This window comes from Bufo bufo, chromosome 7 (genome assembly GCF_905171765.1).
Source record: "Bufo bufo chromosome 7, aBufBuf1.1, whole genome shotgun sequence".
NCBI classification, from domain to species: Eukaryota; Metazoa; Chordata; class Amphibia; order Anura; family Bufonidae; genus Bufo; species Bufo bufo.
Window position 1 is genome coordinate 60293044 of NC_053395.1, and position 19797 is coordinate 60312840.

Consider the following 19797-nt stretch of genomic DNA (forward strand, 5'->3'; position numbering starts at 1 on the left):
ATGTGCTTTCCGCATTTTGCGGATCTGCACATTGCCAGAACTATATAGAAAATGCCTTTTCTTGTCTGCAATTGCGGACAAGAATAGGACATGTTCTATAGGCTCTACAAAAAACGCAGTGTTCGCCCGATCAGGCCTGATCTTGTGCGCACACTTGCGTTCAGTCCGCCCCACCGCAGTGACAGAAATTTTTTTTTTCTGATCACTGCAAAAACATCGTAAAATCACTGCGGCGCTATAAAAAGATCACTTTTGAGGGGCATGGCGAGTTCATAAAATTTTTATTTTTTTTGTCACAAATTAGCGGAAATTAATTTTTTTTGTTTTTGTTTTTTTGTTTTTTCTTACAAAGTCTCATATTTCACTAACTTGTGACAAAAAATAAAATCTCACATGAACTCACCATACCCCTCACGGAATCCAAACGCGTAAAATTTTTTAGACATTTATATTCCAGACTTCTTCTCAAACTATAGGGCCCCTAAAATGCCAGGGCAGTATAAATACCCCACAAGTGACCCCATTTCGGAAAGAAGACACCCCAAGGCATTTCGTGAGGGGCATGGCGAGTTCATGTAAAAAATTATTTTTTGTCACAAATTAGTGGAATGAGACTTTGTAAGAAGGAAAAAAAAAAAACATTTTCCGCTAACTTGTGCCAAAAAAAAAATATTCTAGGAAATCGCCATGCCCCTCACGGAATACCTTGGGGTGTCTTCTTTCCAAAATGGGGTCACTTGTGGGGTAGTTATACTGCCCTGGCATTTTAGGGGACCTAAAGCGTGAGAAGTAGTTTGGAATCCAAATGCGTAAAAAATGCCCTGTGAATCGTAAAGATTCTCATTGGAATTTGGGCCCCTTTGCGCACCTAGGCTGCAAAAAAGTATCACACATGTGGTATCGCTGTACTCAGGAGAAGTAGGGCAATGTGTTTTGGGGTGAATTTTTACATATACCCATGCTGGGTGAGAGGAATATCTCTGTAAATTGACAACTTTGTATAGAAATTTTTTAAAAGTTGTCATTTACAGAGATATTTCTCTCACCCAGCATGGGTATATGTAAAAATACACCCCAAAACACATTGCCCTACTTCTCCTGAGTACGGCGATACCACATGTGTGACACTTTTTTGCAGCCTAGGTGCGTAAAGGGGCCGAAAGTCCAACGAGTACCTTTAGGCTTTACAGGGTTGCTCACAATTTAGCCCCGCCCAAAATGCCAGAACAGTAAACACACCCCACAAATGACCCCATTTCGGAAAGTAGACACCCCAAGGTATTCGCTGAGGGGCATATTGATTTCCGCTAACTTGTGCAAAAAAAAAACAACTTCTATGAACTCGCCATGCCCCTCACGGAATACCTTGGGGTGTCTTCTTTCCAAAATGGGGTCACTTGTGGGGTATTTATACTGCCCTGACATTTTTTAGGGGCCCTAAAGCGTGAGAAGAAGTCTGGAATCCAAATGTCTAAAAATGCCCTCCTAAAAGGAATTTGGGCCTCTTTGCGCACCTAGGCTGCAAAAAAGTGTCACACATGTGGTATCTCCGTACTCAGGAGAAGTTGGGCAATGTGTTTTGGGGTGTCATTTTACATATACCCATGCTGGGTGAAAGAAATATATCGGTCAAATGCCAACTTTGTATAAAAAAAATGGGAAAAGTTGTCTTTTAGAGAGATATTTCTCTCACCCAGCATGGGTATATGTAGAAAGACACCCCAAAACACATTGCCCAACTTCTCCTGAGTACGGTGATACCACATGTTTGACACTTTTTTGCAGCCTAGGTGCGTAAAGAGGCTGAAAGTCCAACGAGTACCTTTAGGCTTTACAGGGTTGCTCACAATTTAGCCCCGCCCAAAATGCCAGAACAGTAAACACACCCCACAAATGACCCCATTTCGGAAAGTAGACACCCCAAGGTATTCGCTGAGGGGCATATTGAGTCCATGAAAGATTGAACTTTTTGTCACAAGTTAGCGGAAAGAGAGACTTTGTGAGAAAAAACTAAAAAAAATCTATTTCCGCTAACTTGTGCCAAAAAAAAAACAACTTCTATGAACTCGCCATGCCCCTCACGGAATACCTTGGGGTGTCTTCTTTCCAAAATGGGGTCACATGTGGGGTATTTATACTGCCCTGGCATTTTAGGGGCCCTAAAGCGTGAGAAGAAGTATGGAATCCAAATGTCTAAAAATGCCCTCCTAAAAGGAATTTGGGCCCCTTTGCGCACCTAGGCTGCAAAAAAGTCATATATATATATCGGTCAAATGCCAACTTTGTATAAAAAAATGGGAAAAGTTGTCTTTTAGAGAGATATTTCTCTCACCCAGCATGGGTATATGTAGAAAGACACCCCAAAACACATTGCCCAACTTCTCCTGAGTACGGTGATACCACATGTGTGACACTTTTTTGCAGCCTAGGTGGGCAAAGGGGCCCACATTCCAAAGAGCACCTTTAGGATTTCACAGGGCATTTTTTACACATTTTGATTTCAAACTACTTCTCACGCATTAGGGCCCCTAAAATGCCAGGGCATTATAACTACCCCACAAGTGACCCCATTTTGGAAAGAAGACACCCCAAGGTATTTCGTGATGGGCATAGTGAGTTCATGGAAGTTTTTATTTTTTGTCACAAGTTAGTGGAATATGAGACTTTGTAAGGAAAAAAAAAACAAAACATCATTTTCTGCTAACTTGTGACAAAAAATAAAAAGTTCTATGAACCTCACTATGCCCATCAGCAAATACCTTAGGGTGTCTACTTTCCGAAATGGGGTCATTTGTGGGGTTTTTCTACTGTCTGGGCATTGTAGAACCTCAGGAAACATGACAGGTGCTCAGAAAGTCAGAGCTGCTTCAAAAAGCGGAAATTCACATTTTTGTACAATAGTTTGCAAATGCTATAACTTTTACCCAAACTATTTTGTTTTATCAAAGACATGTAGAACAATAAATTTAGAGAATTTTTTTTATAAAAATGTATTTTTTTTAAAAAAAATTTACAACTGAAAGTGAAAAATGTCATTTTTAAAAAAAAATTCGGTAAATTTTGATTAATAACAAAAAAAGTAAAAATGTCAGCAGCAGTGAAATACCACCAAATAGAAGCTCTATTAGTGAAAAGAAAAGGAGGTAAAATTCATTTGGGTGGTAAGTTGCATGACCGAGCAATAAACAGTGAAAGTAGTGTAGTGCAGAATTGTAAAAGGGGGGCTGAGGTGGTTAACAGTGACTTTCACAGTGACTGCCCCTTTAACAGTAACTTTCACAGTTGCTGCCCCTTTAACAGTGAGTTTCACAGTGACCGCCCCTTTAACAGTGACTTTCACAGTGACCGTCCCTTTAACAGTGACTTTCACAGTGGCCGCCCCTTTAACAGTGACTTTCACGGTGCCCGCCCCTATAACAGTAAACTCCACAGCGCCCGCCCCTTTAACAGTGAACTCCACAGCGCCCGTCTGTTTAATAGTGGCCCCTGCCCCCATGCATGTAACAGTGTAGTTGTGCCGTCATATGTCATATGACTGAATATTTCGGAACCTGCGAACTGCTAAAACATGTGATCAGTTGTTATGGCAACCTGAAGTAGGACCTGTGAGCTTCTATTGGCTGATAAGGGACATGTGACCGTGTGAATGGCAGTTAGGATTTAAGTGAAAGGCGGGTAGGATTGAATTGGATAATGCAGGTTATTTTTGGGGAATATATTAGGAACGGTACGTCCTAGAGAGCTGAGACCCCCGCAAGATTTCTTTCCAGGTAGCAAGGAATGTGTATACCAAGTTTCATTGAAATGGATGGTTGCATTTTTGAGTTTTTGTGGAACATACATACACTGCGTGCAGAATTATTAGGCAAATGAGTATTTTGACCACATCATCCTCTTTATGCATGTTGTCTTACTCCAAGCTGTATAGGCTCGAAAGCCTACTACCAATTAAGCATATTAGGGGATGTACATCTCTGTAATGAGAAGGGGTGTGGTCTAATGACATCAACACCCTATATTAGGTGTGCATAATTATTAGGCAACTTCCTTTCCTTTGGCAAAATGGGTCAAAAGAAGGACTTGACAGGCTCAGAAAAGTCAAAAATAGTGAGATATCTTGCAGAGGGATGCAGCACTCTTAAAATTGCAAAGCTTCTGAAGCGTGATCATCGAACAATCAAGCTTTTCATTCAAAATAGTCAACAGGGTCACAAGAAGCATGTGGAAAAACCAAGGCCTTTTCGGGTTGAGGATGGAGTCAAGCTCAACTCCCAGTCCTACTGCCAGTTTCTGGAAGACACCTTCTTCAAGCAGTGGTACAGGAAGAAGTCTGCATCCTTCAAGAAAAACATGATTTTCATGCAGGACAATGCTCCATCACACGCGTCCAAGTACTCCACAGCGTGGCTGGCAAGAAAGGGTATAAAAGAAGAAAATCTAATGACATGGCCTCCTTGTTCACCTGATCTGAACCCCATTGAGAACCTGTGGTCCATCATCAAATGTGAGATTTACAAGGAGGGAAAACAGTACACCTCTCTGAACAGTGTCTGGGAGGCTGTGGTTGCTGCTGCTTGCAATGTTGATGGTGAACAGATCAAAACACTGACAGAATCCATGGATGGCAGGCTTTTGAGTGTCCTTGCAAAGAAAGGTGGCTATATTGGTCACTGATTTGTTTTTGTTTTGTTTTTGAATGTCAGAAATGTATATTTGTGAATGTTGAGATGTTATATTGGTTTCACTGGTAAAAATAAATAATTGAAATGGATATATATTTGTTTTTTGTTAAGTTGCCTAATAATTATGCACAGTAATAGTCACCTGCACACACAGATATCCCCCTAAAATAGCTAAAACTAAAAACTACTTCCAAAAATATTCAGCTTTGATATTAATGAGTTTTTTGGGTTCATTGAGAACATGGTTGTTGTTCAATAATAAAATTAATCCTCAAAAATACAACTTGCCTAATAATTCTGCACTCCCTGTACATACTGTAGGAAGGCGCAAGGGTCCGTCATTGACGGAAGGTATGTGTCACCGAGATTCTTGGCCTCGGTGAGGATTTCCCTGGCACAAGTGCATGTCCTACATTAAGCCAGCAAGGTTACGACCCATGTCCCCTGACAAAATGGAGACGGTCGTGAAGGCCCTCGTGGAGGCTAAATTGCAGCAGCGGGAGGCTAACAAGCAGCAGCAGGAAACTAACCAGCTGCTATTGCAACATGTGATGGAATTGCAAGCGGCAGGAGCATCCCTGAACGTCCACGATGCCTGGAAAGCTGTCTGTGCAGCGATCTCTAAGATGACCCCCTCGGATGACGTCGAGACCTATCTGGCGGTGTTCGAAAAGGTGGCCGTGAGGGAAAAGTTACCCCGAGACCAGTGGGCTGAGGTCTTCGCTCCGTTCCTGGCGTCTGGACCCCAGTAAGTTTTTTTTCGATCTCTCTGATGCTCAAGCGGCCGACTACCTGACTGTATAAGGTGAGATCCTGGCAAGACTGGGGGTGAATGTGTTAGTCCGGGCCCAGCAAGTGCATCAGTGGGAATTTAACCTGGCTGAAACCACCAGACTGCAGTATTATGACCTGTTACACCGTTTGAAAAAATGGCTTCAGCCTGATGTACTGACCCCCCACTGCAATGCTGGACCGTCTCTTGGCGGATGTGTTCTGGAGGGCTTTACTGTTCCCCCTCCAGCACTGAATCAGCCAGGTGTCTCCGGGTAATGATTGGAGATGGTCGACCTGGTGGAGCGCTATGAGGCCACCAGAAATCTACAGGGTGGTTCTTTTGGGAGGGGGCCAGTCAAACCCCGGAAATCTCCACCCCAGACCTGGCGGCCGGTGCCAGGCAGACCCGCCCGGGACATATCCCCTGCAGACTCAGCCCCGGTGGTTTGCTGGCGGTGTCATGAGCCTGAACACATAAGGGCCGACTGTCCCCATCGAGGTGAACCCATGGACACCAACTATGGCTGCCGCCACTCATTATATTCCAGGAAGTTGTGAGCCACAGGAACCTCCGAGACTATAGACAATAGCCACCTGTGCCAGGTGGAAGTGGGTGATACTCTGGCGGTGGCTCTGCTGGATTCAGGGAGCCTGGTGTCCCTGGTAAGAGCTGCCCTGGTACGGCCCCCTTAGTATACTGGCTGAAAGGCGTAGTGTGTATTCATGGAGACATAAAGGACAATCCCACCGCCCTGGTGTCTCTATCAACGGTGGCCGGCAGTATGAACTCATAATTGGGAGAGACTTCCCCGGTTTCCTGGCACTATCGCAGGATACGAAAGTTACCGATACCCGGGAGACAGACTTAACCCTGGCAGAGTGGCCCAGCTTAGGGGCGAGACCAGAACCCTGGGAACCTGAGTCAGAAGGGCCAGTAGTAGGGGTGACTGTCACTTCGGTGGAAGAGGGGGAGACAACCCCGCTGTGGCAAAACCAACCTCGCCACTGGGTGCTGGAGAAGCCTGGTTGCCAGCCTCTTGTCCCAGGATTATGGGCCCTCTCATCAGCCCATGCTAAACTTAAACCCCATGGCAATTTGACTGTGTTTGTGGCATCTGAGCGCTATTCGGATATATTGAGCGCTCAGATCCAAGCCATCTGGGGATATGTTAAATGTCTGTGTTTACTGTAATGGTTGTGACATTGTATATTTGAATAGTGATTTCTGTCCTGTTGTCCCCATATGTACAATGGCGATGTCCCTTTGTCCTGAGAGATAATTAAATTACTCCTCGGTTGTCTCCAGGGCAGAGAGGAGGAAACCAGGATGCATTGTGGGGATGTATTGTGCCTGTGTGTCCTGTATTGCTGCCTCTGTCCTTGGAGATAAATTGGATTACATCCCAATTATCTCCAGGACAGAAGACTCTGTAGAACTGTGTATTTTCCTGCCTGTGATGATTACATTAACCCATTGTGTCAGGTAATTGTATCGCAGGCAGAGGGGAGGATTTTGTGTGGGAGTGTCTGAGTGTATTGTACGTGGTTACTGGTTGTCTTACAAAACCCTGTGGGTGGTACTAATGTGTAAAAATGTTATATAAGAACAATAAACACACAGTTCTGGCTGTCCACTGCTTTACCCTCAACACGGAGCTTGGTCTCGTTCTTGGGGGGATTCACTGTATGCTGTTAGAGACTGATTGCTAGGAGTGTAAGCCACTTGGGTGCGTTTCCTATTCGTCTGCTAGCAGCTATTTGTGAGGTTCCGTTTGGGAGTTTGGAGCATTTCCTTGTATGCCGTTACAATTGGTGGCAAGCGGCGGGATCGTTTCCACAGCCAGAAGGACAGCTACAGGAGACATCATTCCCTGGAATTACAATTTGAGGGCAATGCATGTCCCAGTACAGCGACCCTGACAGCAGCAGGATGGAACCAGCAGTGGCATACGATAAGGAAGACCTGGATGGCCGGGATTCATTAAGGAAAGGCATCTGGTACCAGGTCCTGGATAATGAACAATACCAGCGAGGCGAAAGTCTCCCCAGTGAAGAGCAGCGATTGCAGAAGCAAGTGGCCCTGCGGATGCCCTTCCTGGGAGAGCAGCCCCTGGAAGAATGGGTGAAGGAACTAGAGCACCGGGTATGGCAGGAGCTATGGCTGGAGGATGCCTACCACGTGCTCTGGTGGTATATGGCACAGTATATACCCTGGACAGCTGAGCATGACAAGCCAGAGGGAGAGGAGTTTGATGATCCTGGCTTGTTATGGGAGTCCTTTGCAGAGCCTGATTTCGGGAGCCCTGCACAGTCCAGACTTCAGGACATTTTCTACGAGAGGGAGGCTAGGCAGGATTGGGATGACCCCCATGAGGTAGAGAAAGACCTGGCTCACCTAGCAACCCTGGAGTGGGAACTGGAGCAGGACTACCGAGATCTCTTCCACTCCATTGGGAAGGCTCAGCAGGACAGCAAGATGACAGACACGGATCCAGACCCATTCAGCTGGGCAGATATTGTGGAGTGTTACTGGGAAGAACCCCAGGTGGCCAGTGGAGATGGGACTGAGTTCTCTCCACCAGTCCTGCAGGGAATTGGGAGCCCAGTCTCCATTCCCCAGCGGCCGTGTGATTTACAGGGAATTGGGAGCCCAGTCTCCATTCCTCAGCGGCAGAGTGTCCTACAGGGAATAGAGAGCCCAGTCTCCTTTCCCCAGCAACAGGACACTGTATTGGGAGCGGAGACAGTCGGTCTCCCTCCCCAGAGGCTGGAAGTATGTATGGGAGAGGAGCTTGTTACCCTTTCTCCCCATTGGCAGTGTGATTTGCAGGGAATTGGGAGCACAATCTCCATCTCCCAGCGGCAGGCTGAGTAACAGGGGGCAGAGACAGTCAGTCCTGTCCCCCAGCAGCAGATTGAGTTGTTGGGAATTGGGAGCCCAGTCTCCATCCCACAGCAACAGATGGATTTGTTGGGAATTGGGAGCCCAGTCTCCATTCCCCAACGGCAGTTTAACACACCAGGGGGGGACAGTAAGCCCCACAACAGTGCAGATGGGACCGTGGTCTCTGCACTCACAGCACATGGGGTAGGGACAGACGGTCCTGTCCCCCAGCAACAGGGCTGTTTAGCCAAAGAGGAGACTGTCGGTCTCCCCCCACAGCAGCATGGTGGTCTATCTAAAGGGGAGACAGTCGGTCTCTCCCTACAACAGCAGAGCTGTGTATCTAAAGGGGAGACAGTCTGTCTCCCCCTCCAACAACCAGGCTCCAACCAGGCTACTTCCATAGTAGCGCTGGCACCAGGACAGAGTACCACTGGTCTCTGCCCACTCAGCAACCCACCAAGGCAGTCTACCAGTCCCCCACACAGCCGTGGTGAGGCACCTGGACATGGACAAGTTTATCCCTTGCTCAGGTGTAGTAACCATTTATTGTGGGTGGGCTGTACTGCTGTTTCTATTTTGTGGGTGGCCTGCTGGACTAACAAGGGCACTGACCGGCAGAAGGTCAGATACCCTGTTAGTCTGTGGCAAAACCAACCTCGCCACTGGGTGCTGGAGAAGCCTGGTTGCCAGCCTCTTGCCCCAGGATTATGGGCCCTCTCATCAGCCCATGCTAAGCTTAAACCCCATGGCGATTTGACTGTGTTTGTGGCATCTGAACGCTATTCGGATATATTGAGCGCTCAGATCCAAGCCATCTGGGGATATGTTAAATGTCTGTGTTTACTGTAATGGTTGTGACATTGTATATTTGAATAGTGATTTCTGTCCTGTTGTCCCCACGTGTACAATGGCGATGTCCCTTTGTCCTGAGAGATAATTAAATTACTCGGTTGTCTCCAGGGCAGAGAGGAGGAAACCAGGATGCATTGTGGGGATGTATTGTGTCTGTGTATCCTGAATTGCTGCCTCTGTCCTTGGAGATAAATTGGATTACTTCCCAATTATCTCCAGGACAGAAGACTCTGTAGAACTGTGTATTTCACTGCCTGTGATGATTACATTAACCCATTGTGTAGGGTAATTGTATCGCAGGCAGAGGGGAGGATTTTGTGTGGGAGTGTCTGAGTGTATTGTACGTGGTTACTAGTTGTCTTACAAAACCCTGTGGGTGGTACTAATGTGTAAAAATGTTATATAAGAACAATAAACACACAGTTCTGGCTGTCCACTGCTTTACCCTCAACACGGAGCTTGGTCTCATTCTTGGGGGGATTCACTGTATGCTGTTAGAGACTGATTGCTAGGAGTGTAAGCCACTTGGATGCGTTTCCTATTCGTCTGCTAGCAGCTATTTGTGAGGTTCCGTTTGGTGGGAGACATGGAGGATTTGCCGCCGGGTCTGAAGTTGGCGAGACCTCAACGTCTCCGGAGATAATTTTGTTGCAGCACCAGGACCCGACTCTATCCCAAACCTGGGAGAATGTGGTAGTAGTTGAGTGTGAGCCGCAATAACCGAGGGCCGAGTCTATGTTCCCCTGTTTTGTGGTTCAACAGGAGATGCTGCATCGGTTAAATCAACTACGGGGTGAGCATATGGAACAGCTGGTGGTGCCCAAGGCGTATCGCAAGCTCGTGTTGGAGTTAGCCCACCAACATGTTCTTAGGGGACACCTGGGCCAGCAGAAAACGCAGGACCGGATTCTACAGCGGTTCTACTGGCCCAGTGTGTTCAGAGAGGTTCAGAGAGGAGTATTGCAAGTCTTGCCCAACCTTCTAGATAACCAGCACCCAGCCACATTTCCGTAGTCCTCTGGTCCCTCTCCCTATTATTGAGGTTCCATTCGAACGGATCGCTATGGATCTCATAGGCCCAGTACCGAAGTCCGCTAGAGGGCACCAACACATCTTGGTCATCCTCGACTACGCTACCCGGAGACGGTGCCACTGTGTCATACATCAGCCAAACTCATAGCTAAGGAGTTAATGGAGATGTTTTCTCGAGTGGGTCTGCCTAAGGAGGTTCTGACTGACCAAGGGACCCTGTTCATGTCCAAGGCCATGAGGGAACTCTGTAAGTTGTTCCACATAAAACAGTTAAGAACGTCTGTGTATCATCCGCAAACGGATGGCGTGGTAGAAAGGTTTAATCAAACGTTAAAAAGAGCAGTATCTAAGGATTGGAGGGACTGCGACCTTCTTCTGCCCTATCTCATGTTCGCAGTGCGAGAAGTGCCCCAGGCCTCTACTGGGTTCTCACCCTTTGAACTGCTATACGGCAGATTCCCTCGCGGTCTGTTAGACGTCGCCAAAGAGGCATGGGAACACCAACCCACACTGCACAAAAGTGTTGTCGAGCACATTACCCAGATGCAAGGACGGATGGAAACAGTTTTACCTCTGGTTAGGAAGCATATGGAGGCAGCGCAGCGAGCCCAGAGTAGGGTCTATAATTGTCAGGCTTGGGTCCTTTAACCCGGGTGATCGGGTGTTGGTTCTGGTACCGACTGTAGACAGTAAGTTCCTAGCTAGGTGGCAGGGGCCCTACGAGGTACTTGAACAAATTGGAGAGGTAGATTACAAGGTACACCGGCCATGGAGGCGAAAGCCAGAGCAGGTGTACCATGTGAATCTGCTCAAACCATGGAGAGATAGGGAAACCTGTACGGAAGATTGCCCATGACCAGGGTTCTTAGGGGAAGCGGTTTCGACCCCTCTGTCTGCAGCAAGGGAAGCGGATGCCACAATGAAAATTGCTGACAGCCTCTCCTCTAAACAGGCTCAGGAAGCCAGGGAGTTCATTAGTTGGAACAAATTTGACGCATATCCCATGCCCCGATTAGATGAGCTTATTGAGAAGTTAGGCAAAGCCAGATATTTTTCTGTGTTTGACCTCACCAAAGGGTACTGGCAGGTACCCTTGACGAAGGCTGCCAAGGAAAAAACGGCTTTCATCACACCAGAGGGGATGTATCAGTACAAGGTATTACCCTTTGGTCTACATGGCGCTCCCGCCACGTTTCAAAGGCTAATGGACGTTGTACTACGCCCACATTGTCGGTACGGTTCGGCGTACCTGAACGATATCGTTATCCATAGCACCGACTAGGAAAGTCACCTATCTAAAGTACAGGCTGTAGTGGACTCCCTTAGGAAGGCTGGCTTAACCGCTAACCCAAAAAAGTGCGCAATAGGGTTAGAAGAGACCAGGTACCTGGAGTATTTAATTGGGTGCAGAATGATCAAACCTCAGGTGAACAAAATTGAGGCAATTAGGAATTGGCCCCGACCTGTCTCTACTCTGTAAGTAAAGTTGTTCCTGGGTATGGTGGGGTACTATATGAGGTTTGTACCTAATTTTGCTACAGTCGCCGCACCATTGACAGGCCTTTTGAAGGGACGCAAGTCAGTGACGGTTTAGTGGAATGATCAGGCGGAAAAGGCTTTCTCCGCTTTGAAGTCTGCCCTGTATGGGTCCCCGATATTGGTGACACCTGACTTCAAGAGGGAATTTGTGGTACAGACCGATACCTCTGAAGTAGGCCTCGGAGCTGTACTCTTTCAGGACATCAATGTGGAGGAACATCCTGTTTTTTTCCTATACTGGAAGCTTACACCAGCCTGGCCATCAAGTGGGCATTTGAGTCTCTCCATTATTATCTGTCGGGGGAGAAAGTTCCATCTGGTGACCGACCACTCCCCTCTCAAGTGGATGAGCCAAGCCAAACAGAGGAATGCTCGGGTCACCAGATGGTTCTTGTCGTTACAGAACTTCAAGTTCTCAGTGGAACACAGGGCAGGCCACTTACAGGGAAACGCGGATTCCCAGTCCTGGGTACACTGTCTGGCAAGTGTTCACCCCCTCAGGGTTGAACAAAGGGGGGAGGTATGTAGGAAGGCGCAAGGGTCCTTCATTGAAGGAAGGTATGAGTCACCGAGATTCCTGGCCTCGGTGAGGTAAGAGCCGGTAATTTCATGTGTCAGCGGCAGCTAGTGCTGGCTGACATGGTTTTGCTATTTAGTATGGCTGTAAAGCCGATCCGGGCCAGCTCTTTGTGGGAGCAGCCAAAGGGTAGGGTGGGTGGCTGCTCCCCACGTTCCAGGCCGGGTCTTGGTTTGGGTTATAAGACACAGGCAGCACTGTCAGGTGAGAGGAATTTACTCCTCTCTGACAGTGAAGCTCTGTCAGTCTCTGTGTTGGGACCTGGGAGTTTGGGCCTGGGTAAAGGCCTGCTACCTTGTTGGCGTGAGAGCAAGTGGTTTCTGCTATGTCCAAGGACTTCTGCATTGCTGCATGGTGTGAACAAACACCAGACTCAAGGTGACTGTTTTCCTTGAAACTGACTTTTTGTTTTGCTTATCCTTATATGTGAATAAACTCCGAACTGTTTAAGTTAAAGATCTTGTCGTTGCCTCTATACTGCGTCAGCAAGCCTGTCTACCTGAGCAAATCCCCACAATACATACCTCCTTTTTCATATATATATATTAATCACTGACAGCACCTCCTTCCTGTACTGATACTGTTCACAGGAGATGTAAATATATAAATTACAGGTTTTGCTGAATCTTTTTCCACAAATTTATGTCAATCTGCTCAGCTCCTCCTGCTCTAGAATATGGTGCTTTCAGATTGCTTTAAGCCTTTTTTTTTTGTTAAAGTGCATTAGCAGGCTTTACATTTTACACTGAATCCACCAGAACTGTTCTGATGGCTCAATGGCTCTGATGGCCCTTATCTCTGAACTCCTGAAATCGTAGAAATACTCACTGAAGCTAATTCAGAATTCAGCTATAATGAGTATTTATGAGCTTTCCTTTGGGGTTTTAATAAACTCTACACACCATCCATAAAAGAGCCGCTTTTATGCTTTTATTAGACATGCACCTGACATGGAACCAGTGATTTATAACCACGGACAAAATGATCATAATTTGTTTAATGTAAAATGTCTGGTTGTGTTATATCTAACAAAGAGAATTTTTTATATATCATTATATGTTCTGCCTTAAAGGGGATTCCCAAGTATTAAAGTGAACCCCTACCCACAGGATAGGGGATAGATAACTGATCTGTGGAAGTCTGACTACCAGGACTTCCACCTGTGCCAAGAACAGGGGTCCTATTCCGCTATCCTGATGGAGTGGCAGGTCAAGTATGTGTCCCGCTTCTCCATTCATTATCTGTGGTCTGCCATAAATAGCCAAAAGCTGTACTCTGCTATCTGCGACAGCCCCTTAGAGAATAAATGGAGTGGCTGGACACATGTTCAGCATGCCACTCCATCAGGACAAGGGAATTGGACCTTGTTCTCAGGATCGTGGGGGTCTGACCGCTGTGGGTACGTGATAGCATTAATACTGGGCACCAGGGGCATAGCTAAAGGCTCATGGGCCCTGGTGCAAGAGTTCAGCTTGGGCCCCCCTTCCCTCAGTGTTTTGTGGCCAAGGGCCGGGAAGTACATAACCTTCATGCTGCCTGAGGCAAAAATTGAAACGGCACCTCCCCATGCCAAATTCTTGACCCAACCGCTTTCCTTCCAGCCAGAGGTTTAACGTGACCATCACGTTCTTTCTATTATACCAATGTCTTCTTATGTTGCATTATGGATTTTAGGCCCCCTCAGGCTCCTGGGCCTGGTAGTGACTACTACCTCTGCACCCCCTATAGCTACCCCCCTGCTTGGCACATATTGTCCAGTTGTGGTAGAAAGAACGGCCCTGGAGCACAAGCTGCTGTTCATATGAACAAAGTTCTGTTGTATTACTACAGATGGCTGCAAAATATGATAAAATGTGATATATCAGGAGATGAGTTTTATGCACAAAAAGCTTACAATCTTAGAGAACATTTAAGAAAAGGAATGTATGGCAAACTATAAAGAGGAGGCAATGTGAGCATATCTTAACGTGAAGATAAGACTTGTATTACATTTTATGTGTTTGAATATAAATAAATGGTTTGCGTTAATTAACGAAATAATCAGTATAACATTTTTACTAGAATAGTTCTGAGTTCCTGTTGAAGTGCATGAATTGTGTAGGCTTATGCAGTGTGGCTGACCACAAATACACAAATACAATGCAGATGCACACTGCAAGCATCAACACATTTTTGATAATAGTTTTGTAGTTTTCCATTATTGCTGTTTTAAATTTTAATTCAATGAAATCGCAATGCAAATTTGTATACCTGTCTACAGAGAGACATTGCCTTCCAAGGCTTAAGCAAATACCTTTCAGCCAGTCAGTCAGCAGACATAGGATGTTTTAAGACAGCACATGTTTGCTGCTACTTTGGCAAAATAGACCTGCATACATTAACCATACCTTATGCCGTTTTCAGGATTTACAGGATCCAACATGGACACAGTGGCGTGAATTTCTTGTCAAGTACTTGATTCTTCCATATCAACTTCTTGTTGAGTTTGCATGGGACTGGCTAGAAGTACATTACTGGACTTCTCGATTTATAATTGTACAGGCCATGCTGCATTCAGTGCTGGAGTTACTTACATTTTGGAAACTGTGGTCAACCAGCCAACTATGGTAAGTGATGGTGGATTTTCATGAAGAATAGAATTTTATAATTTCTAATTCGTTACGGCAGAAACAGGCAGGATATACGATTTTCTATATGTTCTTCCCAAGAACCATCTCTGTCATTCAGATAGAAGCGGTCCACGTACTAGTGTTCAATTGTGAAAGATTTATTTGTTTGTTTAAAATTGATGGCCTATCCTATAATATTAGGTTGGGGGGGGGGGGGCTAACTCTGTTCACCTTCACTGTGTACCAGGCATAGCTCTGTACTTTTAGTGGCAACTGTGCCTGGTTTCACTAAAGCTTAGTCAGGTCCAGGTGAATGGGACTGAACTGCAATACCAGGCATAGCCATCGCTAAAAATACAGAGCTTGTAAATAGTGAAGAGGTTTGATGTCCCCCGAGTGCTGAAAGCCCCTTCAAACAGCTGATCTACGGCGGTGCCCCAAGTTCAGCCCCCCACCCCACACCGATCTCTTATTGTAAGGACAGGCCATCAGTTTTAAAGAACATGATAATCACTTAAATTTTTGATCATGTAGTACTAAGAATTAGTCTTTTCCTACATCCCGATGGAGGACAAGTCCGGAGACGCTGCAGGCCACGGTAGCACATTTATTTCACGAATGCTACTCACATTAACATGCAGCCTGGTGTTGACCTGTTGAAACACAGCTCTTGGGACAATTTAGAGAAATGGCCGTACCGCTGGTCCCACAAACAAATTAATGTAACACCGAGCTGGGGAATTTGGCTACTGTACATTATGCCACCCCACACCATAATACCAGGAATAAGACTGGTGTGACATTCCCTCGTGAAGGCTTTTTTATGGCATTGCCCACGGTGGCTTCCAGACCAATCTCCAGCTATCAGTGCATCCAAGACAAAAGCGAGACTCATCACTGAAGAGAGCAGATCTCCAAGCCAGCCTCCAATGCCTTGTTGCTATGCATCACGATAGCAATGAATAGCGATGGAGAGCGGTGACATGAGGTCAGTAGAGCACCTGTAGCTGGACATCTGGTGGTTTATGTAGACACTGTTTGCGTCCTAGAGTTGGGATATGATGTCCTATTTCACTTGCAGTACAGAATGGATTACTACACTACATGTCATTCTTCTAATCAGATATTCTGTCCGTGCAGAGGTTCGCATCTATGCACTTCTTTCTGTCATTGCAGTTCATAATTGTTCTCCCAAACACTGGGACACGCAGCATTAAACAGTGCTGACATCTTGGCCTAGGCCCGTAGTGATATTATTGGAGTGATAAACTAAGTTCTCTCAGTTCAAGAATTTTGTCCCTCTCAGTTTGCGACAAGTGGCCATATGTGGCACATCGACAAAACAGGAGGCATCGCACAATCATCCCACATGACTTTATGCAATTTTAGAGGTTTCATGTGGCTTACAAAAATGTATTTTTAATCTAGCTTTTATGCCCCTCCCACATACCACAGATTGGAGCTAGGTGCTTGAGAATGTGATCATCTGCAGTTCTTAGAGACATCTGCTACTTTACTCGATTTGCATAACTTTATGGCTTATCCATCTTGATGTTGCAATTTCAATGTTGAGGAGTGTATTCCATGTTAACACATTTCTACTAAATCTTTCAGGTCCCTCCCTATAATTGTGTTGACCATTTTCTGGAATATAGCAACCCGAAGACTTCTTCCTATTTTCGTCTTCTGGAATATAATCCCACAGTTTGTCTGGAAATACATGTTTTACTTTGATTTGTATATCAGCCCAACCTTTAACTTTTTTGCAGGGATGAGCATGTTTCTAGTATTGTATAATCAAGCAATGAGAGACAGGACTGCATTCATCCCCAGGACTTGACACAAGTCGTGATACTGAATTAAATGAGGGAAGACAACTTTCTACAGTCACTGAGTGATCCGTGTATTTTAAAAAGTATATTAAAATCCAAGAGGCACTATTAAAGGGGTTGTCTCACTTCAGCAAATGGCATGTATCATGTAGAGAAAGCAATTACAAGGCACTTACTAATGTACTGTGATTGTCCATATTGCCTCTTTTGCTGGCTGGATTAATTTTTCCATTGCATCCATTCCATCGGTGGTGTTACCGCCACCAGTGCAATACGAGATACGAGATGGTCGGAACGGGGGCTGCTGCACATGAGTGTTTATGCAGACTCCCATGGCCCCGACAACCGCAGAAGCTGGCTCTTTTTCATTTAATGTGCAAGCATGGCCACCGCTCTAAGTTTAGATGGTTGGTGGCACACCTCAAGAAGCCACTCAAACACTGTAGCCTTGAGTGCAAACAGGCCACAACCAGCTTTCATTTTCTTGTCACAGCAAGACGGTGTACATTCCACAGCAATTGGTGTACATTTCCATCACAGGATACAAAACAAATCCTAGACCACTAACTACACAGTAGTTTCTCCCTCACTAACAGGTTCAAGGTCTACCACCCAAATCTCCAAAACACAAGTCACAATTCATACCATACGGCCATTCCTGCAAATCCTTGCAAATCTGACATGTCACTTTATGTGGTAATAACTTTGGAATACTTTTACTTATCCAAGCAATTCTGAGATTTTTTTCTCGTGACACATCATACTTCATGTTATTGGTGAATTTGAGTCAATATGTTTTATCTTTATTTATAAAAAAATCCCAAATTTATGAAAAACTTGGAAAAATTAATATTTTCTAAATTTTCTAAAATAGTTATTCACATTCAACATATGTCTACTTTATGTTGATACCATTTTGAAAATGTCAATTCAGCGATAAAGTCACTTTCTGGGGGTAGAAGCCACCAATAAATTACCACATTTTAGAAACTACACCCCTGAAATTAACCCTTTACATGTTTCACGAGAATTAAAGACACTTTTGTCCCCATTCATTGTCAATGGGAACAAAACTGAACTGAACGAAGCGGAATGAACCAAAATGCATTCCGTTCCGTTTGGTTGCGTCCCCATCGCGAACATAAAAGAGCTGCAAGCAGTGTTTTTCTTTCCGCGATGTATCCATCCTGACACACAATGTAAATAGGGGCAGATCCGTTTTCTCTGACACAATCTGGCACAATATAAAACGGATCCGTCCCCCACTGACTTTCAATGGTGTTCAAGAAGGATCCATCATGGCTATAGAAGACATAATACAACCGTATCCGTTCATGACGGATGCATGCGGTTGTATTATTGCAACAGAAGCGTTTTTGCAAATCCATGACGGATCCACAAAAAACGCTAATATGAAAGTAGCCTAATCCGTCACAAGAACAGAAAACAAAAAAAAAAAACATGAAGCCTGTATTTTGAGCATACGTAAAGCCTCTTTCAGATTGTCAGTATTTGATCAGTAATTATCTGGGGGAGAAGAACAGAACTGGATCGCACATCCGCAATGCTATGCTTTGATCTAACTCGCTTCTCAGCGCTATATTAAAGTGTACAGCCCCCCATACTGCATGCTGTACAAGAGGCATTAGTGTACACTTTAATATAGCGCTGAGAAGCAAGTTAGATCAAAGCATAGCATTGTGGATGTGCGATCCAGTTCTGTTTTTCTCCCCCTGGCATATTATTGGTCTATCTTTTTCTTTACTACTGGTATCAGCACTTTTCCCATTCGGCACGGTGGTTTTAATCACATTGGTCTGCATAAAGTGGTCATTGACCTGTAGCTCCTGATAGCAATGGACATGTTGTGTTAGACAACTGTTCACATGGTGCAGTACTGCGTGGTGGCCTTTGTTTTTGTGGTGCTGTACTGGTGGGTTGGTGGGACACAGTGCCATGGGTGGCATTGTCAGACAGCAGGGTTGCTGTTTGACTCCTAGGTCCCGCCGCCTACTAGGGCAGTGCCGCTTTGTCACCGCACTGCGCTGCGCCTTTTTGTCAGAGTAGGCCCCGCTCAAAGAGGCGACTTTGGCGTGGTGAGTGGGCTTATGTCTTTTGATCAAAATGTACACTAATGCCTCAGCATGCAGTATGGAGGGCTGTACACTTTAATATAGCGCTGAGAAGCGAGTTAGATCAAAGCATAGCATTGTGGATGTGCGATCTAGTTCTGTTTTTCTCCCCCTGGCATTTGATCAGTAATTGTAAGCCAACAAACTTACAATTGTAAGCTGTGTTTTGGACTCGCTCCTACTTTTGTCTTACAAATACTGATCAAATACTGATGCAAATACTAAGGGCTCATGCACACGACAGTATTTTGCGTTCAGTATACTGGCCGTTTTTTGAGTTCAGTATGCGGTCCGTATACTGAACCATTCATTTCAATGGTTCAGCAAAAAAAACTGAAGTGTCTCCGTGTGCATTCCGTTTCAGTATTTCCGTATTTCCGTACCGTGAAAAGATAGAACATGTCCTATTCTTGTCCGCAAATCACGGTGCTTGGCTCCATTCAAGTCAATGGGTCCGTAAAAAAAACCGAACACATATGGAAATGCATCCGTATGTCTTCCGTATCCGTTCCGTTTTTGCGGAACCATCTATTGAAAATGTTATGCCCAGCCCAATTTTTTCTATGTAATTACTGTATAATGTATATGGCATACGGAAAAACTGAAAAACGTAAAGGAAACGGAAACACAACGGAAACAAAAAACTGAACAACGAATTCGTTAAAAACGGACCGTAAAACACTGAGAAAGCCATACGGTCGTGTGCATGAGCCCTAACTGTGTGAAAGAGACCTAAGTGCTCATGCCGGTGTTACGTGCATTGGGGGCGCAATTTGCGGTCCCCAATGCACGGGCATTATCTGTGCAGCTGCCACAGATGGATGCAGACCCATTCAACTTGAATGGGTCCATGACCGATCCGCACCGCAAAAAAAATAGAA

The 19797-nt window shown here is 45.4% G+C and overlaps 1 protein-coding gene across 1 annotated transcript in view; it reads left to right on the top strand.

Moving 5' to 3' along the window:
* LOC121008752 (bifunctional apoptosis regulator-like) overlaps positions 1–16792 on the top strand; it is a 76023-nt gene extending 59231 nt beyond the window's left edge. The window contains exons 6-7 of the mRNA XM_040441447.1: positions 14747–14949; positions 16567–16792. Of these exons, the coding sequence (XP_040297381.1) occupies positions 14747–14949; positions 16567–16792 (429 nt within the window). The remainder of the gene's footprint in view (positions 1–14746; positions 14950–16566) is intronic.
* Positions 16793–19797: the final 3005 nt, after the last annotated feature.